This window comes from Nerophis lumbriciformis, linkage group LG01 (assembly GCF_033978685.3).
Source record: "Nerophis lumbriciformis linkage group LG01, RoL_Nlum_v2.1, whole genome shotgun sequence".
NCBI classification, from domain to species: Eukaryota; Metazoa; Chordata; class Actinopteri; order Syngnathiformes; family Syngnathidae; genus Nerophis; species Nerophis lumbriciformis.
In genome coordinates, this window is record NC_084548.2 from 34,768,757 (window position 1) to 34,792,500 (window position 23,744).

General features: G+C 37.9%; 1 protein-coding gene across 3 annotated transcripts in view; it reads right to left on the minus strand.

The window, feature by feature from the left end:
• The window catches only part of LOC133619211 (ELKS/RAB6-interacting/CAST family member 2), a 432,577-nt gene that overhangs the window by 279,823 nt on the left and 129,010 nt on the right, over positions 1 to 23,744 (minus strand). For all 3 annotated transcript variants that reach the window (XM_061980157.1, XM_061980149.1, XM_061980165.1), the window contains exons 7-10: positions 23,214 to 23,351; positions 19,514 to 19,702; positions 9,549 to 9,596; positions 8,708 to 8,901 (exon numbers count right to left, since the gene is read on the minus strand). In XM_061980157.1, coding sequence (XP_061836141.1) covers positions 8,708 to 8,901; positions 9,549 to 9,596; positions 19,514 to 19,702; positions 23,214 to 23,351 — 569 coding nt within the window. The remainder of the gene's footprint in view (positions 1 to 8,707; positions 8,902 to 9,548; positions 9,597 to 19,513; positions 19,703 to 23,213; positions 23,352 to 23,744) is intronic.

Sequence of the window (23,744 nt, forward strand, 5' to 3'; positions counted from 1 at the left end):
TGTCTTTTTTTGTTGCAGTGCGTAGTTTCGGGGTCACTGAGTGAAGCAACCTGCGCGCACACACATATTAATTTCTTCCTGACTCCTTAAGCTCTCCAGTACCTTCACTCGTCGCCAGTAGAATCCTGATGATTCACCCTTCTAGTTGTGTTCAACACCTCTGCTTTGGCTCGACTCACGCTTCTTGTTTCCTGTGGCTCAGCCGTGTAGTTAATTGTTACCTCTCTGCACCTTTTGTGTGCAATTTCTGTTTCTCCACACCTTATGTGTGCATCCTTAATAATTTTTACTCATTCCTTTTTGAGTGAGCTTTTTGTTATTATTATTTTTTAGCTCTGCGTTGGGATTCTACTCCGGCTAAGCTAATCGTGACACGTACAAATCCACCAATGATGTCTTAGACAAGTAGCACATATTAAAAAAAAAACTTTTTTGAAATTAAGTATTGTACTTGAATATTCTTTTGTAGAATTAAACAAAAAAACACATGTGGAAGTTATACAAGAATGTAACATGTATTAACATTTTAAAAACTTTTAAGAATATTTGCCATCTCTCTAGAAAATCTACTGATGAGTTCAAAAATGTTTATTATCGTGCAAAGATCTTTGTTAACATTTACCCATATGACCCAATGCAAACAACCTTCCCTAATCATGGTGAAAAAAATTAAATTAAATAAAATGATATATATATATATATATATATATATATATATATATATATATATATATATATATATATATATATATATATATATATATATATATATCCAACCAACACAAAATGTCAACAGACATGGTCACACATAACACTAACTGCTCACTGAACTTTGTGGAAATTATAAAAAATAATGTTCAAGCACCATAAAAAATTCAAAATTACACCCGAAATCCATTTATGGGTCGAATGCAGAGAATAATTTTGCCACACGTAGTGTGTGTGTGACAATCATGGGTACTGTAACTTTATCTACGTTTGGTGCATTTTACAAAACTTTAAGGAGGTTGTCACAGAAGTAAACAAGGTAGAAGTCAAACTTTCACATACTTTTGATATCCAATTATTTTAATTATTATTATATATTCATTATATCAATATAATATGCACACATATATACATAGGCTGTAAATATATACTGTATATACATATATCTACATATATGTATATACACATTAATACATATACACATGTTCATATATAAACTGTATACCGGTATATATATATATATACATACATAAATACATATATATATATATATATATATATATATATATATATATATATATATATAGATATATATGTATTTATGTATGTATATATATATATATATATATATATATATATATATATATATATATATATATATATATATATATATATATGCACCCCCCGCGACCCCATAAGGGACAAGCGGTAGAAAATGGATGGATATATATATATATATATATATATATATATAAACTGTATATATATATATACATATATATATATATACATACATACATACATACATACATACATACATATATATATATACATATATCTACATATATGTATATACACATATATACATTAACACATGTCCATATATAAACTGTATATATATATATATATATATATATATATATATATATATATATATATATATATATATATATATATATATACATACATATATATACATTTATAAATATATATATATATATATATATATATATATATGTATATATATATATATATATGCATATGTATATGCATGGCAGCTCCCGCCATCAGTGTGTGAATGTGTGTGTGAATGGATGAATGTGGAAATAGTGTCAAAGCGCTTTGAGTACCTTGAAGGTAGAAAAGCGCTATACAAGTATAACCCATAACCCATCTACGTTTTTAGTATTATTTTAAGTTTATTGAAGCATGTGCATATTAACACTTTACGAAACCAGAGAGTAATTGGCCTCAGGTTTGCTCAAAACTCTTGTCTTCTGCTGGCGTAATGGCAACTGGACAGAGAAAGGTGAGAGCAAACACAGGCAGGAGAAGCAAGGAGACAAATGCCAAAAATGTAGCATTGAGACAAAATAATGTAATTCAAAGTCATCGTCTGTTTTGCATAAATAGCCATGTTGCATGTAAATGGAAATGTTTTTACAAGGCTAAAAAGCTATACATGTATTTTAAGACATACCTTGCCATTAGTTGTAGTACCAACGTTTCAGTTTTCTCTCCTGACAATATTACTTTTCTAATTCTTAAATTGCTGTGTTTATTTTGACTGTAAAATGTGCCATAACCCTTAAAAACGAGCCACTGTCACACTTTGGACACCCCGACATGGTTTATGGTTTTGACTGGGAAGGCTAAGTATTACGAAACAGTGCGTCTTCCTAGCACTCTTGCTCGTCTTGACTCCACTAGTCAAAATCTGGGCTGCACGTTTGTGGAGTTGTTCTTACTTGTTCACTCCTCAACTTTCATGAACACTCCCTAAACTTGTGGCGTTGCACCGCATGTCTGGATATCTGCTTCCATGGCGAATACTTTGCCTTTCCAGCCTGTTTGTATTTGATTCTCGAATAAATGAATGATGTAAGAAGCACTTCCTGTTTTCCACTTGTAATGAGTACCACATGGGATTTGGGAGCTAACTTGCGATGCATACCGCCTCCTAACAGGTAGCGCCAAATATATCTGTGGCGGTTTAAATGTATTAGTCTTATTATTCTGATTCTGATATGCCCGACGTATTCCTCTGCAGAGTGGAGGGTGAACTGCATGAATGAGTATCTATCTAGTGAAAGGGAATGGTTTCATTATTCGGCTGATGTTTGGCAGGATAAATGAAAACTGATGTACTAATCCCCGCAACAGACATATACACTACTCACACCACCAACCTCATTGACCATATTGTTGGGCATACACATTAATTATTTATTTTTTCGGGATTGAGGTAATATATTATGGAGCAGTCACACAAATAAACATCATGTTATCATGCCTAAGATGATGTCACAACTCCACTATGACTTAACTGGCACTGTTCAATGTCAGCTTTGTCTACTGCTTTGCCAATTGGTGTGGAGTATCTGTGAAATCATCTGGTTTTCCTTTTCTCTCCAGACAGAAAAACAGAAACAGAAACATAAAAGGAAGTCTTTTTGTCATTGGCAGAGACTCACATAGAAACATTTGGCCACCCATGTGCACAAACACACATGCTGTATAGCATGTTAGATGAAATCAATGTATATGTGTCCATATCAAGCTATATTTAAAAGTACACAAGTCATTTTTCAAACAGATTGCTTCCTTACAGTGGGACCAACATCATCTCTATGGTAATGGCTGACTTTGGGCAAGAGGTAGTCAATTACAGGGACCATACAGACTGACTGCATTGCTGTTGAAGAAAATAACACTGAAGAAATGCAATTTAGAAAAGGCACAAAGCGGCCGAAATATAGAGGTGATCATGAGTGTGTAGCTAAAAATAATTAATCCTGGACCTTGCACTTGAGTTCAGAGTCAGCAAATTAGAAAATATAAACAAAATAAATAATTACATAAAGAATATAATTGCCATGCATTGCAGATAACAACATTGTAAACACTTCCAAATCAATAAGATATAAACAGTGACTGGGTACGAGCACAGTGGATTCCCCACTGATAACAGACTCTTTCGGCTCGGAATCTCAAACCATCTATAGGTCTCTGAGCACTCTACACATATTTGAGCTGACGGCTGAATGTGTGCGGCTGATATATGTTGAGCTAGAGGTAGAGGCGTGAATCTCACAAACAGAGTAGACTGTGTGTCCAAACTGTGCAGGAGCTACTATATCCTTATTATACTTGATGTGCATGAGTTCCCACAGAGTGCAAGTGAGCACGCTGTTTCCAGACCAAACAGTCTGCTAAACGGCCAATGAATAAGGCAGGAAACTGTGTTTGATCCAGTTCATGCACACTGTCCATGCTCTTACTGAACCATTCAGAGACACAGCAAATTTGAAAGAACTTGATGTCATGGGTAAGAAATAAAAAATAAAAAATGTCCTGGATATACTGTTATACCTCATACAGTGGTACCTCAGCTTGCAAGCACCTTAACTCACGAGTAATTTTAAATATGATCTGTCTCTCGGCTATTTGTTATGCTTTAAGTTGTGAGAATACCTTAAGTTACAAGCATTTTCGCACTCGGTTGAAGTAATATTTGTAGAAACAAACGCAAGTTTTGATTAGACAGTTGATGTGCGCATTTACGCGCCATTCAGAGATCAACACAACCCTGCCCTCTGCGAAGAAGGAAAAGCGAAAAACCAAATCAGAAAAAGAAACCATTAAAAATATGGACTACCTTGTTAGCAGCCGACCCAGCTAATCAAGGCCTGCTGCACCACACAAGCTGCAGCGAGCCTTCACGTATGCCGCCACAAATGATGAACATGTATCAATAGAGTTATTGGGAAGCTGCAAAGCTGTGTTTCAATATATTAAGTCTACTCCTGACTCAACAAACTGGATGGTTGAGCAGTAGTTTTGGTTCACACGTCACTTGTTGTGTTGTCATACTGGAAGTGACTTCTCCAGCCAATCCCTTACATACGTCGGAGATTGTGTTGCCAGATGCCATCAGAGAAACGCACAGCAGCGCTATAAAAATAAGTTACTTAATATGTGGACTTGGCAACACTTGACAAGAGAATTATCCCAAAGGAGACACGCATTAGTGCACTCCACAAGGTAAATGCAATACAATATTCAAATTACATTATTTAAATAAACTACTCTAGTTGTTTAGAGCAGTGTTTTTCAACCTTTTCTGAGCCAAGGCAAATGTTTTTCATAGAAGAAATCTCGAGGCACACCACCGGCAGAAAACATCAAAAAAATGAAACAGCCGATATTGACAGTAAAAAGTTGTTCTCGCAATTGTTGGATATGAATTCAAACCACAATCAAGCATGCATCACTACAGCTCTTGTCTCAAAGTAAGTGTACTGTCACGACCTGTCACATCACGCCGTGACTTAATTGGAGTTTTTTGGTGTTTTCCTGTGTGTAGTGTTTTAATTATTGTCTTGCGCTCCTATTTTGTTGTTGATAGTCATGTCATGTACGGATGTACTTTGTGGACGCCGTCTGCTGCTCCACACGCTGTAAGTCTTTGCTGTCGTCCAGCATTCTGTTTTTGTTTACTTTGCAGCCAGTTCAATTTAGCTTTGTTTTGCATAGCCTTCCCTAAGCTTCAATGCCTTTTCTTAGTGGCACTCGCCTTTTGTTTATTTTTGGTTTAAGCATTAGATACCTTTTTACCTGCACGCTGCCTCCTGCTATCGTCTGCACATTGTGATCATGACCAACCATGTTCCGACATCTAAAAAGCAATTAGCTACCTGCTGCCACCTACTGATATGGAAGAGTATTACACGGTTACTCTGCCGAGCTCTAGACAGCACAGACACTCAACAACGGAACATTTGTGGATTATAATTGTTGGTTTTCAAAAAATATTTTTAACCCAATTAGGTGAAATTACCGGTACATAATCTCCCACGGCACACCAGACAATATCTCATGGCACACTAGTGTGCGCGGCACAGTGGTTGAAAAACACTGGTTTAGAGTACATGCTATTGTAATGATGTTCAAACAGTATTTACTATCTAAAAGTATTGTTTTTATTTTAAAAGGCAATTTACATGGTGGCATATTTTACAAAATTGTGGTGTTTTGGAATGACCAGATACGGATTAAAATGTCTACGGATGTCATTTATCCAGGTCATTGTATTTTCAGGGCATTCAGTTTGTCACAAATAGACGGTTCAGTTTGTCAAAAAACATATTGTTTTGTTCAGTTGGTCTTAGAAAGGATTGTTTAAAACAATCTTATTCAAGACAAATTCATTACAATTCATTTCAATGGCAGAGGCTGCGTTGAGATACAAGAGTTGTGAAGTGAATCATATTTATAAAGCGCTTTTTCTCTAGTGACTGAAAGAGCTTTATATTTAGAAACCCATGATCAACATTGATGCTACATGTACAACACTGTGGATGGAACTAGGAGCAAGGTGGGTGTCTTGCCCAAGGACAACGAAGGCGTGGAATGAACCATGCTCGAAGTTCCTCTACTCGTCACTGTGTTATGCATTTTGGCTGCAGAAAGACGCTCAACAATATAAAAACAGACTTAATGGACCAACAAACCAAGCTGCATTCATGACATACACAATATGCAACCATAATACGCTAACACACATCTTCTCCGATTGTTTTTGTCCATATTTTCATGCACACAAAAAAAACATTTGCTTGTAGGACATTGGCCAAAACAACCACTCATAGATGTGTGTGCACATTATGCCGATCCAAGCCATAAGTCAAATGATAATCAAGTAGAAATGTGCCAAGAAAAAGTAGACACTATTAATATTCAGCATCTGGGCTGGACTGGACACACCACCTACCACTGGCATGCTGCTAACTGCATACTAGTCAATTCCAAAAACACACATGTACATGCTTACTGTGTCAAAGTAAAGTATGAGCATAAACAAATCACATATTAGACACTAAAACTCACACAAATGACAGAAAGCATGTAAAATGGAGAGAAAACACACATGCCATGGCTGATGATAGCAATGATTCTGGAAATTGTGATAACTATGGGTGATTGTTAACAAAAAGGTATGACACATTTACTGCCTTCAAGGAACCTTCATTTCCGGGGGTTCAGGTTTTTGCCAATATGGCATAGTTAACATGTGAAGAGTTTAGTCGCAAAAACAGGTATCTCCATTTTGTTGTATTGATTACAACTTTTAAGGCACTGTTCATGAAACAGCCACTCGGCTGATGTTAGTTGCAATTGAACCGTATCGAACAACTACAAATTATAGTCTCAAATTTACATCCATCCATCCATTTCTACCACTTGTCCCTTTCGGGGTCGCGGGGGGTGCTGGAGCCTATCTCAGCTGCATTCGGGCGGTAGGCGGGGTACACCCTGGACAAGTCGCCACCTCATCACAAGGCCAGCACAGATAGACAGACAACATTCACACTCACATTCACACCCTAGGGCCAGTTTAGTGTTGCCAATCAGCCTATCCTCAGGTGCATGTCTTTGGAGGTGGGAGGAAGCCGGAGTACCCGGAGGGAACACACGTAGTCACGGGGAGAACATGTGCAAACTCCACACAGAAAAATCCCGAGCCCAGGATCGAACTCAGGACCATGCACTAACCCCTAATGCACCTTGCTGCCCCGTCAAATGCACATTTATTACAAAAAATTAATTTGGATGATTTCGTACAAACTTTACAGCAAAACAGATAACTCCAAACAGCATTTGTTTGTAAAAACAGACCAATCTTATATGGTGCCAGTGTGGCCCTACAAGTAAGTAAAAACAGATAGAGGAATGCTTATGGACCCCGACTTAAACAAGTTGAAAAACTTATTCGGGTGTTACCATTTAGTGGTCAATTGTACGGAATATGTACTACACTGTGCAATCTACTAATAAAAGTTTCAGTAAATCAATCAATCAATCAATTATTCCATCCATTTTCTACCACCTGTCCCTCTCGGGGATTGCGGGGGTGGCTGGAGGCTATCACAGCTGCAGACATCATGTATACATTTCTGGGGGATCCCTGGACAGAGGTGTCCAGGCTTTACATTGACCGCTGCATTATGTCATCTTTACATTGACAGCTGAATCACAAGACAACAGCAGAGTGAACATACAATTCAGTTTGTCATTCGAGAGAATAGTGGCTACACACGTATCCTGTACATTATGTATAATAGACGGGATTTTTCCCACTGGACAGGGTCAACCTTTCATGCTTACGGACCGCTTGGATTTATCATAACAGCGTCTCTTTTTGAGCCCAGTAGGCGAGGGCACCACACAGTCACTGATTTCATCAAAGTTACTCATCGTTGATGCTTTATTTAAGTTACAATCCCGGCAAAACAGACACAAAGCGAGCAAACATGGGCTTTGATGTTGGATGACGTCATCAAATTTCAATGTACTGATTGGTCTGATGGATTTTAACTGTTTGTGCGACAAAAGATAGACAGCAGGGAAATGTTAAAGATAAGCTGCTTTTGCAGAAAATATGATTTTAGCTCCTGGTAGAGAATTGTGGTACTCATAGCTCAAAATTGGCGGAATTACGTTTATCGATTTTTGCTCCTGAACTCTTCATGTGATACATGGGAAAGTTTAAAGTGGCTTAGAGGTCATGGCACAATGTCAAGACACACACACACCACAATGTGCTTTGTTAGTGCTGATGGTATGTGTGTAACAGGTACACTCAGTGTCTACTCACCCAGGTCTGGAATCATTTATGCACCAAAAAAAATCAATAAGACATTTAGTTGAAAGATTAAAAACGAGACATGTACTGTACGTAATTCCCAGTTTGCATTTCCTAAATTGGATATCATCAGGCTAAAATACAAGAGCAACAAGGCGAAAGAGAAGGAGAAGGAGTTTCAAGGGCCGGGAGGAAGTGATTGAGACAGTTTATATTGCGGATCACTCCTTTATAAATAAAGCACTTAGGAATGAATCAAGAACATAAAACGAACCAGTAACTTGGAACTACACAACTGCCTGAGGACACCCAGGAGGAGTTCATACATAGTGTCTGGGACTATTAGAAACTCACCTCTCAAGATCATTAATGATCTTCCCTTTACAAGATCGGTCCACCTCAGCGTCCCTCAGTGCCCCCATCAGCCTTTCCACCTCGGCTTGCGACTTCCCAGATTCCTCTCTGTAGCGAGCCACTTCCTGTTCTAGAAGCCTCAGGCGATCTGTAATGTCTGGACACTTCCGCAATGTGTCCTCTGTGTCATGGGCCTTGTGGAGAAGGTGAGTGGTTCCATCAGGTGCAGTGTCAGATCAGTACAAAAACATATATCCTGTGGCCTATTTTGGACACGCTTGACTAGGCTTTAGGAATTTACAGACCTCGGCAAAGCATCCATGAGCCTTAACTGTCCCTTGCTAATATTGGATATTACGGAATAGCTATGTAACATATCAGCTGGGAGAATACTGGGAATAAATACTGTATACAGGAACAATCATAGGCTGTCTTCATTTTGTGATTCATATTATCAGAAAGACTCTTGTTCGGGTATGCAGTAGACAAAGAGAATCATTGAAAAATACAATCTACAGAAGACAAAAATAGTTGGTGAAATTGTTTAGTCTTTTGGTGTGCAGGTACACAACTTAGCTACTTAAAATTTGAATTAAACATTATTGCTGCTGTGATGGCAGCTTTCGAGGCAGAAGTGATAACTACCTAACACTAACACTAAGGCTACCTAACACTCGGGCAGATCAAATTCTGTTGAAGTTTAGCTAAAAGAAAATTCTCAACAGTCAAACACACTTCATTAATATCATGAGAGGGTTTGTCTAAACTTTTGACTGGCACTGTATATGCAGAGCTATACTGTAGAAACAAAAGGGTGACAAAATAACACTATGGTACTTACTGTGGAGCTGGCGCTTATGGCTGGAAGTACATCGATTTTGGCCGGAACCTTCACAAAAGGAAAAACCAAAAGGAGATGAAGAGATGATTATTTGGTTAAAAGGTTGATTACTTGAACAAGTCCTATGGTCACACAATCACCATCACACACCACACAAAACAACATCACTTCTGTTTTGACTTTATGAACTTAAGCAGAATTACTTCCCTAATCAGCATCTGTGCACCTTCTCTGTTGGCTGATTTCCTGTGGTTTGTCTTTATTGGTTACCTATTTGGGTTATCTTTCATATAGAGTTTGGGTCCAGTAATGTTTCTCTTGGTTGGCTGTGATGTTATTACACCATTTCTCTTTTTTCGACGCAAATGCTTTCTGACAATAAATCCTACAAAGTTCACAGCCTAGAATAATTATTTAAAAAAATGCTCCTTTCTACTAGTCTTTCCTGCGTGTGTGTCTATTGAAATAAATATGTAAAATACTCAAACCAAATTTTCCAAAATAGAAAATAAAAAGTGTGATCAGGTTTATTACTTCCTATACTGTATATACTGTTATACTATTTGATATTGCACTGGCACTGTATGTGACTACTGTACTTTTACTTGTACTGATACTTCTACCATAACTATAGTGACTTATTGTGCAACTTATTGTCCTGTAATTAATGTACATCAGAGCTATTCAAATTGTTATTTTTTGTATTTAGTGTATTAGATTCAGCAACTAGTGTTTGGATCCCACTGTATGCAATATCTGAAGAGCATGGAAAAAAGCATTTCACTTTGGTGTATTCTGCATGTGACGAATAAAACCCTTGAACCTTGAACCTTGGTTATTTGTCACATGGGGGTCGCAGCTCGCTGCGCGGGTGTTCTTCCAATGCAAAGAGACGGCTCCGGACGACAGCGTGAAGGTAGGCTAGGATTTATTAACATAAATCACGCACTACCACAAACATAAACAATACAACAAAAAAAAGGCAAGAGTGCCTAAAACACAAGTGAAGCTAATCTTTAGCAGAAGCTAGGGCATGGACAGGGAAACTTACTTGGTCAGAGCAAGACATAAACCGGTGTGACAAAGACAATGCAGGCAGAACGAGTGATGAACAAAGGTAGGCTTAAATAACAGTGACATGATTGGTGACAGGTGTGTGTGAGTCCGAACGTGAAACAGGTGCGTGACGTGACAGGTGAAAACTAATGGTTGCTATGGTGACAAAAACAAACAAAAGTGCACAAAAAGTCCAAAAACAAAACCGAACATGACTAAAACAAAACATGATCACACAGACATGACATTATTATGGTACTATTAACTTTCTGAGAAAATTCATAATCATCCACACTTAAAAATCTTCAAAGCAAAACTAATACAAACGTTTTTGAAAGCTATAAAACATTGTACTTTTTCTTTTTTTGAACTTCTTTATTCAATTTTTTTTTTTTTAATATCACATGATCCCGAAGGGAATACGCGGTAGAAAATGGATGTATGGATGTTAGTTTTTTGGTTTGGGGCTTGAGTTGGATGAGATATTTGAGCTTTTAGGAAAGTAAAAAATACATGAATGAATGTAGGATAAAATGAAGGATTTGTATGCCTTATTTGGCTTTGGGGTAACGTCTATTAACTGCCGGTGTATTGTACACATGTGAAAGAATTGAACATTGAAATTTTTAAATTTGACATAAAAATAAACCCTCTTAGGAAAAAGTATGTATTGCTACACAACAAAATGGCCAAAAAAAAGCAACAAATTACTGAAAGGACAAAAAAAGTCAGCCTATGTACCCTGAGGGTTAATAACTATCAAACTCCTGTATTTCACTGCCTGTTCTCCTTGCAAGTTGCTACCATTTTCAACCAACAACGATTCCACTAATGCAGGAGAAGCACATGTCTTTGATTTAGCCCGTGAAAAAATACAAGTGGAGGGGATTTAAAGTACAAATGAAGCAAATCAATACAAAATATAAAGTTCAAGCTGTCTGTCTGAATGGAAAGCTAAGGGACATGATAATGCAATATTGGCTGGGCTGACTTGTATGTTGACAGTGGGGCACGCAAAAATGTGCAGTATATTCAACCGTATCATTCTGAGGTTTACATAGTTTTTAGTCGCATAGGCTAAATATACTGCGCTGGTGCTGAAAAAAACTTATATTACGAGCGTGACCTACCATACGACCACACATAAATAAAATACTTAAGTTGTCTTCTTGAAACTGGCAGCACATAAAAGGGTGAGAAAGAGAGTTGTATACTTACACTACTATTTATACCACTTCTTTCATTTCAAACAGGCCTACACATAGCTTCAATTGGAGTGGTATATTATAAAAGTAATTTTTACTTACTTATTCCTGTCACAAAGTCCCATACACGAGAAAAGATCAAAATATGTCCGTCTTAAGTGTTCATATGTATGTTCATTTTAAAGTAGTCTATACATGAATTTTTTTTTTTTTAAATAATACATGAAGATAATTAAAGTACAACATTTCATTGGCAAGGGACATTCCGTGCATGCAACAAAATAAGCCTTTCCTGAAAACCTTGTATTGCTTGTCTCTTTGAAAATCATGTTTAGTTACACAAGAACTCTTTTAATCCGACACCAGCTAGTAGAGGTTTATGGACAGCGGAGGCTGTGAATTATGCTGTGATACTGTAAACAAGACTGAGTCAGATAGCCGAACCTCTGCAGTGTCAAATGTTGCAGATGCTTAAACAAAATGCTTCTTCTACTGCTTGTTAAATCATTTTGTTTGTAAGCTTCACAACATACCAAGCTTTTTCTTTAAATGATGCAATTGTTTTGACTGAAGGAACGTGAGCCATTTGGTTCAACCAGTACAAGAACAATGAGGACAATTTTAGTCTAGAATAGAAACACTTAGATATACGTAATGACGCTATTGTCTTTACTCAACATTCCACCACCACTTTGTCGTGCTGGTAGGAAGTCATTCTATTTACGTACTGTATATGTAAATAGAATGGTCACAGTAGTGGTCCGAATCTCGGACAGCATGTCTTTTGCCCCTCCTACTGGGAAAAAAATCCTATCTCCTCCACTATGAAATGTATTTTTTTGTACAATCCTACTGTTCCTGTTTGGCCAAAACATATTGTGCTCACCAAATTAAGTGTAAGCAGCAGAGCAAGAAACACACAGAAAGATGTCGTTGAAGAATTTGTAAGTTTACATAACAGGTCTGGCTGCTGCTGAGGACAATAAATAATGTAATTATGGCCACACTTCTGTCAAGTGTGTAAATCTCCTTGCTATAAAGAGTTATCGAGCAGCTGGCCCCCTTTTGTGGTGCTATTCTCAACAAGATATCATTTTACAGGAATGAGATGTGTGTATGCTTTTTTATGCCTATATAAGAAAACATTATCATAAATCCTGTCACTGTGGCAAGAGAAAAAGTGTGTCTTTTGGGGCGGGGGTGGGTGGTGACGCTTGTTGGGCATCCAAAATAAGGGTGGACTAATTATTTTCTTTTTTTTCTTTTACATAAATCCCATTCATTAATTTTACCTCCTTATCTCTACTAATTTATGGATCCATTTTGAGGCTATAACCATTAAAAAAAAACTATTCAATTCCAAAACGCAAATTTTATTTATCACGATTTAAAAACTAAAAATGTTTATTGTTTTTCTTTTTAAGAATACATTTTTTAAGATATTTTTAGGCCATCTTCATGCTTACTCACTGAGCGTACAGGTCATACGTCAGCAACCAAAAGGAGGTTTTGTAAACTGTTTTGAAAAGGTTTGATTATAATTACTATCCCAATTAACACATTGCGAGAATTGGTTTGAATCTAGAACGTGATCGTTGAATGGAGAATCAATTCTGAAACAAATTGTCACCCCAAGAATCGTAACGAATCGGAAGGTGCCCAAAGATTTGCAGCTCTAAAAAATGTTCATAGCAGAGGTACTGTAAGACATAGTTGGGATCCATAGATGGTTAAAAGCTACAATAGTCAAGCCGACAAATGAGAGGTACCTTGGCTAACGAGTAAGGATGTATACAGAGTAGGGCTCGGCAATATGGCCTTTTTTTAATATCGCGATACTTTAAGGCCATATCGCGATACACGATATATATCTCGATATTTTGCCTTAGCCTTGAATGAAAACTTGATACATATAATCACAGTAGTATGATGATTCTATGTGTCTACATTAAAAGATTCTTCTTCATACTGCATTAATATATGCTACTTTTAAACTTACATGCAGAGAAGGAAATCACAAATAAATTAAAAAAAATCACACATTTTTTCATACGGTGTTGATCTGGAAATGTTTGCCTCGCCATTTTGATGGTGTGGACGTGTGGCACCGAATGGAGATGTTGACTGCGGAGTACGTAAATATTGTTTTTAATACTTTGGAAACATTTTTGTTGTTTAAATGTGCTATATAAATAAAGTGGATTGGATTGGAGTGAGCACTCTTCATTCACTAGCACTGTTCATTTTCTAGCTAGTGTGTGTGTGTGTGTGTGTGACAATCATTGGTACTTAAACTTTAACTTTAAAAGGTGACTTTTCAAATGATGCTACATATTAGCAGTAGGCTACTGCTACTTTTTATAGCAACGCTTTTGCCCCACACTTGACAAATTACGGTTGTCTGTTCGACATCTTCCCACTTGAAGCCAAACCACCGCCAGACGATGGACCCCCTGCTGTTTTTTGGGGGAATTAATTATTCCTTCATTTGTTACCAGATTCGCACCTTCTCTCTCTCGTATTACCGTTAGCATCACAGCTAACGTTAGCCATGCTGCTACCTCTCTGCTCCGCGAGGACGTATAAGTATGTGACGTATGTCGTGACAGTATGTGACGTATGTAGAAGCTGCGCTTGCTGTCTGTGAGAAGGAGACACAGGAAAGAGCGAGTAGAGCATGTAGTTTAATGCCCGCAGCTAAAAGCAACTGCGTGAGAATGCATATTCGATATCTCGATATAGTCATTTTCTATATCGCACAGAGACAAACCCGCGATATATCGCGCATATCGATATATCGCCCAGCCCTAATACAGAGTGCCGGTATTTTTTAGTACCAGTTCCTAATCGGGTCGGTCCTCATGTACTGCTATCAGTATTTTTGTATCCAGCTGACCGTCATAATTATGACACTCTGTTACATACGGTTCAGCTGTTTCTCTATACACATAACAAATCCGCTTGAAATATTTACAAATAAGAAACAACACCACACAAAGGTTTGTAACACCACAATGAATCCTCTTCCGTCCCTTAAAGTCACGCACGCTATAAGGAGTTGTACAGTTTCAATTGAACGTCACTTAACTCACAACCGCCGCTACCGCGCTTTATCAACTGTCCTCATAGCGATCCATTAATGCACAGGCGATCCACACAAATAAGTGAAAAATTTAAGTAAAATAATAACTCATGAAGTTGCTTTGACGCAAGACCAAATCCGCTGACAGGTCCGTAGTCGCCGTCTGACATCACTACATCGCGGCGTGTTTGCGACGTGGCATTAATAGACACCTAGCTTGAATGTGTTTGTTAGTTGACTCTACAAGTGGACTATTGACCATTACACTTGATCACTGAGTCTTTTTACTTTTATTATTCATACATAAGTCGGTAGCTGTTAACCTCCGGTCCGTCACTCAAATACGTCCATGTGCAATATTAACACAAAACAATTTATATTGTTACAAAATGCACACCCACAGAACATGCTAATTGATTGTATTGATGTATATAATATATATTTGATATGATGTATCATTTAAAAAGTCTGGCCTTCCGCCCGAATGCAGCTGAGATAGGCTCCAGCACCCCCCGCGACCCCAAAAGGGACAAGCGGTAGAAAATGGACGGAGGGTGCTCCGTACATGAATGCGTCACTGATATTTCCAGCTGAGTGTAATTGTAATGAAAAGAAACATTGACGGATCTGTGTGCTCTGTACAAAATGATGAAATAACAACTGCATGAGCAACATACCGTATTTTTCTGACTATAAGTCGCAGTTTTTTTTCATAGTTTGGCCGGGGGTGCGACTTATACTCAGGTGCGACTTATGTGTGGAATTATTAACACATTACCGTAAAATATCAAATAATATTATTTAGCTCATTCACGTAAGAGACTAGACGTATACAATTTCATGGGATTTAGCGATCAGGAGTGACAGATTGTTGGTAAACGTATAGCATGTTCTATATGTTATAGTTATTTGAATGACTCTTACCATAATATGTTACGTTAACATACCAGGCACATTCTCAGTTGGTTATTTATGCCTCATATACGTACACTTATTCAGCCTGTTGTTCACTATTCTTTATTTATTTCAAATTGCTTTTCAAATGTCTATTCTTGGTGTTGGGTTTTATCAAATAAATTTCCCCCAAAAATGCAACTTATACTCCAGTGCGACTTATATATGTTTTTTTCCTTCTTTATTATGCATTTTCGGCCGGTGCGACTTATACTCCGGAGCGACTTATAGTCCAAAAAATACGGTAGTTGACTTGTTTAGGAATTAAAAAGCAGGTATTGATAAAAGACTTCCGTGCTGTGAGATGTTACAACATGTTGTGGAGGTGTGCAACCTCTTGTGCTAATAAAAAAGGTATTTAAAAAATGAATTTTTTCCACATCTTTATTTACACCAATTACATACAGTACCAATAAGAGTACTGATAAATACCGGTATCGATGACAAATATTGATAATGGTATCGTATCGATAAAATCTTAATGATATACAACCCGACTAACGAGTGCTGCGGCTTAGAAGTTTTTTGAAATACGAGCTGTCTCTTGGCTAAATGTTATTCTATAGGTTGTGGGCAAAAATGTAGGTATTGAGCCTCCCCACTGCTACAGTAGTTGGCATTGCAAATGCCACGGTGAACCCCGTCAGATCTGACCAAAATATTCAGTGTCTCACTCGCTATCATTAGCTTATAGCTGGAGTTTGACATTATTGTGTTTATCCAACCATTGGAACAAAGAAAAAGAGCGCAAAGGAGAGTGCTGTGAAGGAGAACGTATAATGGGTATTGAATTAAAGAAATAAATCATCAAATACATGACTTGGCGAAGCAGTTAGTGCGTAGCATTGGTAGTTGGCAGGCTAGGATTGCCAATCATCCGTTGGAAAATGGAATTGTCTTTAGAAACAAAGGTATGTATTGACCTGTCAAGGGATGCACTTTGTCCCGAATTTTAATTACCGTAAGAATAAAAAATTGTCTGTAAAATATCAAGATTCCAAGGAATGGCAATAGCTACACAACAGCCTGCGACAGGCTAAGCCAGTGGATGCCAGTGTGTCTGATTGCCCACCTATTAAACTCATGTCAAACTCAACACGCAAGGAGAGGAGTGCATCAGAGTTCACATGCAGTTCTTATTCAACGTAGAAAAATTGCTTGTTGTTTTTTATCCTGGCTTCGTTGGTAGCGCGACCATGCCAGCAACTTGAGGGTTCCAGGTTCGATCCCCGATTCCGCCATCCTAGTCATCGCCGTTGTGTCCTTGGGCAAGACACTTTACCCACCTGCTCCCATCGCCACCCACACTAGTTTAAATGTAACTTAAAGATGTAGATAATGGGTTTCATTATGTGAAGCGCTTTGAGTCTCGAGAGAAAAGCGCTATATACAGTCGTGGTCTAAGGTTTACATACACTTGTAAAGAACATAATGTCATGGCTGTCTTGAGTTTCCAATAATGACATCACATGGACAAAAATAAGACCTTCTGGAGGAAAGTTCTGTGGTCAGATGAAACAAAAATTGAGCCACAATAAACAGCAATATGTTTAGAGGAGAAAAGGTGAGGCCTTTAATCTCAATAACACCACGCCTACCGTCAAGCATGGTGGTGGTAGTATTATGCTCGGGGCCTGTTTTGCTGCCAATGGAACTGGTGCTTTACAGAGAGTAAATGGGACAATGAAAAAGGAGGATTACCTCCAAATTCTTCAGGACAACCTAAAATCATCAGACCGGAGGTTGGGTCTTGGGCGCAGTCGGGTGTTCCAACAGGACAATGACCCCAAACACATGTCAAAAGTGGTAAAGGAATGGCTAAATCAGGCTACAATTAAGGTTTTAGAATGGCCTTCCCACAGTCCTGACTTAAACCTGTGGACAATGCTGAAGAAACAAGTCCATGTCAGAAAACCAACACATTTAGCTGAACTGCACCAATTTTGTCAAGAGGAGTGGTCAAAAATTCAACCAGAAGCTTGCCGATAGCTTGTGGATGGCTACCAAAAGCGCCTTATTGCAGTGAAACTTGCCAAGGGACATGTAACCAAATATTAACATTGCTGTATGTATATTTTTGACCCAAAATTCATAAAAGAACCAAATGTCATGAATGTTTTTGGTGACCAACAAGTATGTGCTCCAATCACTCTATCACAAAAAAATAAGAGTTGTAGAAATGATTGGAAACTCAAGACAGCCATGACATTATGTTCTTTACAAGTGTATGTAAACTTTTGACCACAACTGTAAATATAATACACTTCACATTGCATATGAGTTTGTTTTTTTTAAAGTGTTGTAGGAATAACACGAGTCAAGGTAGCTTTTTTTCTATGCACACACATTTCATTTGCATAAGTCTGGATGCGTGTGGCTCTCCTCTCTGCTCTGACAGCAGCTGGGACTGCTGCGCATGAGACTGTGAACCTGACCGCCTGTGAGTGCTTTGTGATGACGGAGGGGCTCGCAGCAGCACCCGCTGCTCGTTGAGGACATTCACTGCACAGTGCTATAAATCTCCAAAACATCCGAAAAAAATTTCACTAAATTTCTCGCAAGTCACTTTTGAGAAAAAAGGCGCTAAGAGGAGTAGGCAAGTCTTCAGATATAGCTAGAATGATAACACCAGCCAAGTACATTGAAGTAATATCTGAACGCGGACATTTGTCCATGAAAATATGGAATAGCTGCTTATGGAGAAACAGTTCGAAGGAGATACCGTAGAAGCCTTCTCTCCAAAGTAAATGTTGTACAATATTATTACATTATTTCATAAAACTCAACTCTGTAGTTGTTTTTTAGTACATTGTATTATATTGTTTTTATGTCTAATCTAAAAGTATGTTTTTCTTTTTAAAAAGCATGCTACATGTTAAAATTATAGTGTTTTGAGGGGGCCAAGCACGGATTGAAATCATTTCAATTAATTTTAATGGACGACGCTGTTTCGAAATACAGGTTTTTCAAGTTACAAGCTGCGTCACAGAACAAAATTAAAATCAGATCCCAAAGTACCACTGTGCACAATGTATTCCAATTACCACGGTTTGCACAGTTTTCACAACTACTGGGCTCAAAATGTAACTAGTAAGTTCAAGTATTGTATAATTGGGGAGTACTGTGGATTGGTATAAGAAATTCATTTAAATAACCCTCCAGTAAACATGTTGTGTGAAAAAGTGCTGAGGCATATGTTTCAAAAGGCTAATGCTTGCTGAAATGTATTTATTTGAATGGTATACTGTATTAAAAATCGAACTTAATGTTTAGACTTTGGAACACTGGTACAGTGTGCCTGTTACGATGTAGATATAAGTAAAATACTGATGTGATATTGATATACATACTTACCTGATTTGTAATATCAATTGCGCACACTGCTTGCATGAGCAAGCCCATCTTTTCACCCATTTGTTATATTAGTGTTGGGATATTTCAATTGAATATGTTAGTGACAAATGAATACATTATAAACGAAAAATGAAACAGCACTGACATTGAGACTTTATAATGTTATCTCCCCCAACATCTCAATTTCAATTTCAATTTCAATTGTTCTGCCAGGTGCTGTTGAGCATATAAACCTGTTACACACACACACACACACACACACACACACACACACACACACACACATTCTCCCTTGTGAACCCCCCCATACAAACCTCTACATCGGGCCTGAGGCCTTGGTTTGGGCTGGGGTTTGCAGGATGGCTGGGGAACAGTTTTTGAGGTTGAATGGCTGAGAGCTTGTCCTTTAATTCCTGGTTCTCCTTCCTCATTCGCTCTAGCTCCTCCAGCTGAACCCTGTCCACCCGCTCCTTCTGTTCTCGAAGGTTCTCAATCACTCGCTCCTGAGACAGTGAGAAGGGAATTGAGAACCATGAGATTGAATCTGGTAAAGACCTTAAACGCTATCGTTTACTTACTGCACATGCTTATTCCTATTAATGCTTCTATGATATAGATAGGTTTGCTCTCCAAAAGGCGGACGACTATCAGTTCTGTTTGACGGCTTGGTACTACCATTAATAAATGTTTCTAGCCAGCCACTTACTGAGTTCAACAGTGTGCTTCGCAAAGGTCAGCCAAACTCATAAATATAAGTCTTAAATAAGACCACTGTAAATAATAGCAGGGACAGCACGAGATCAGAGCCAGCTAGAGTAGAGAGACAGATTTATTGAAAATGGATAACACTATTGCAGATCACTTCCTTACAACTCCACACTGACTCCTGATAAACCAAGTTGGAATGTTTGTATCATAACTCTCCCTATTTTCTAATCACAGCAGCACGGCTTTGGGCATTGGCCTGAGTCCACGTCCACACTATGGGTGGGAGAGCATACAAGGTGTGTGTAGTAAGTGTGCATGGACCAAAGTGATTATCAAGGTGTTTATTCAGGTGTTTATTTAGGCACATAGCACTGCTCAGCAATAGGGCTTTACGATGTGGCATCGGCTCGTGATTGGCAGCTTGAAACCCCTGGGTAAATTGGACAAATACACCCTCTAACGAGACCTGGCAGAATACACATTGCATAACAGCCTTTGAAAGCACGAGAGAGAGCAAAGAGACGTGGAAAAACCACATGGCTAATAGGTCCTGGGTGTTTTCCCTATATTGTGAACTATCTCAAAGATGTTTGGGGTTTCGGGATGGGGACCAAGATTCGATAATAAAATCTGCCACAATGAGGACAAAGTGCAGTGCAGAAATGAAACATGAACCACACTAATGTCGGATAGAACACACACATGCAGTTTCAAGAGTTCTGTGTTTGGTATGGGCACAATACCGCATGCAGAATGTTAACTAAAACCACATCACAGTGGCTCGCAACTAGCTCCAAATGCAGGTTTGTGACTAGCAACACACACTCACTCTTGTAGACACACAACCTTTGTTGACCGCAAAGTCTTAAAAGCTTGCCAATGGTTTTCCCATCACAGCTGAATTCTGTGGTAAGAAGGCTACATAAGAAGGGAATTTGAGGTAACACAAATGTCAGAGCACAAACCAGGGTACAGGTTACTTTGAACACAACAACAGTCGATCGCTGCATGCGTATTAGATAGAGAGATAATAACAAAGCCTGCCTGTCAAAACTGAGGATTATTGTTGTTGTCAAAGCATTCAGCTCTTGTGTTTGATTTGCATTGCAATGTTGTGTTTGGTGGCTATGTGCACCGTCCTAAATGCAATACAGCACGTTTCCAGTTACAGCAACATACATGTACATATTATTGAATATCAAATTTTCACAAATCTGATTTATTCTGGCATTTGTGTGTTTCACTTTTCCTAATATTCAGCAGTCTCTGCTTCCATATTTGACATCACTCTCTCCAAATTTTGATTCCACCTCTTCCTTCGAACCTGGGGCTGTTCAAGCATTCCTATTGACCTTGTTTTGCTCGTTCCCTGTCAAAATGTCCTCTCTCTGATTCTATAGCTCATTCCATCCCTTGATTCAGCAGAGGGACTAATACTGATTCTATGCTCACTTCTGACCTCCCATCTGCTCCCCACCCCCCACCCCATTTTCACTTTGTTTTCTCACAGGACCTCTTCTGATGTGGTCCAATGTCTATAAATTAGGAGACATGTTTTCAGAAATTATGAGGACCATACACTGTAAAAAAAATTCCTATTTTTATGGTTAATTTACTCTACATTTCTACTGTAATTTTTCTATTTTTTTTTAAATAGTTTATAAAACTGTAGAATTGAAGACATTATCTGTAAATAAACAATGCGCCTGCTATTTTAAGTAGTATGCCAGTAATGACAAACTATGTATATTTCTTTTTTTTTTTTTACAGAAAAATACCAAATTAATTATACATAGCATTTTCTGTTTTCTTAAATTACTTTCAAATTCTTGTAAAATTACAGTAATTATCTTTCATTAAATATGTAGCATGTTATATAATAGTCTATGTCCATACTAACAATCTAACACAGGGGTGTCAAACTCAAATACAGAGTGGGCCAAAATTTAAAACAGAACAAAGCGGCGGGCCAAGGTTGAACAAATTAACCTTTAACATCCATTCTAACATCGTTCAGACCCAGTCACAAGATATGTGCGGCTTCTGTACGCACACACGAGCGAATGCAACGCATACTTCATCAACAGCGATACAGGTTACACTGAGGGTGCCAGTATAAAAAAATTTAACACTGTTAGAAATATACACCACACTGTGAATCCACACCAAACTAGAATGACAAACACATTTCGGGAGAACATCCGCACTGTAACACAACATAAACACAACAGAACAAATACCCAGAATCTTTTGCAGCACTAACTCTTCCGGGACGCTACAAAATACATCCCCGCTACCACCAAACCTCCCTCCCACACACACACACACCTTGTAGCGTCCCGGAAGAGTTAGTGCTGCAAAGGGTTCTGGTTTGGTGTGGATTTTACAGTGTGGCGTATATTTCTAACAGTGTTAAAGTTTTTTATTCGGCTACCCTCAGTGTAACCTGTATCGCTGTTGATGAAGTATGCGTTGCATTCTAATGTGTGTGCGTGCAGAAGCATGTTATGTGACTGGGCCAGCACTCGTTTGGCTGGCTGGCTGGCTGGCTGGCCCGCGGGCCAGAGTTTGACACCCATGCTGTAGAATAAAGGTATTTTTCTGCAGAACTGTTTGCATAGTCACTTTATTAAAGGTGGTTGATCTTAACAATTCAGAAAAAATCTGTAAAATAATGTTTTTTTTCTGTGGAACTGCCAGCATTGTCACTTCATTAAAAGTGTTTGATTGTAATAATTTGGAAAAACTCTGTAGAACAAAGGTATGTTTTCTGCTGAACTGTTTGCATCGTTACTTTATTAAAGGTGGTTGATCTTAATAAATTTGTAAAAATCTGTAAAATTACGATATTTTTCCGCAAAACGTTTCATGAAAATTTCTGTAAATATAATGTTTTTGATCATTATTTGGTTTACAATGTTTTACTTTAATTTTATGGTTTTCGTTTGGCAACTGTAGCTTTTTTTTTACAGTGTAGCACAACAAGCAAGTTAATTAAGTCTTCCTTATAAAAAGTGTACCTCCATGAGTAAAGATTTCCATTCCATTAAAACCAAACTGGTGGTCTAACTAATGGTTTCAATTTGTGACTTTTCATAGATTACATTCTGACAAACTGTTTTTAGCATCTTTATCAATTGAATGCTGCTATTCTGTCCACTGCACCGATGTGTATATGTACCGGTACGTATATTTGTATTCCCATTTTTATGTAAGTATACTCTTTCATACTTCGACAGCTTTGCTTACCATCATACACATAACATTTGTTATTAATTAAGGTTTGCACAATATTTCTTTGTATACCTTCTCAGACAGGGCCTCCTCTAATGTGGCAAGTGCTGTGTCCGTGTTGCTGGAGTCAGTTTGAAAGCCATGGACTCGATCTCTCAAACCAGTAAGCTGTTTGTCCTTGTCCTTTAACTGTTCCAACAGGTTCTCAATCTGGCAAAAGACGGACAGAGAAAGCATAGTGGGGCTATTAAAGAGTAATAGCTTTATATCGAAAGACCATTGACATAACCAATTCACATCTAATGTGTTTAACAATAACATTCACTGAAACAAATGTGGAGAAAATAATAGATTGGGATAAGGAAGCGTATGATATGGTGATTCTAACTGCATGTTTTATTATTATTGAAGTATTCAGTTTAGAAACATCTTGGTATTTTTCTTGTTCCTCAAAAGGCATAAATGTCAGTGCAACTTGATATATAATCCATTTGTTATTATGGTGTAAAAAAAAAAGTTGGAAATACAACTTTTTGGCTTCTTTACTCGAAAGTTCTGGCCTTTGTAAAACATTTTTAGTGCAACTGAATGATACCCCTGTCA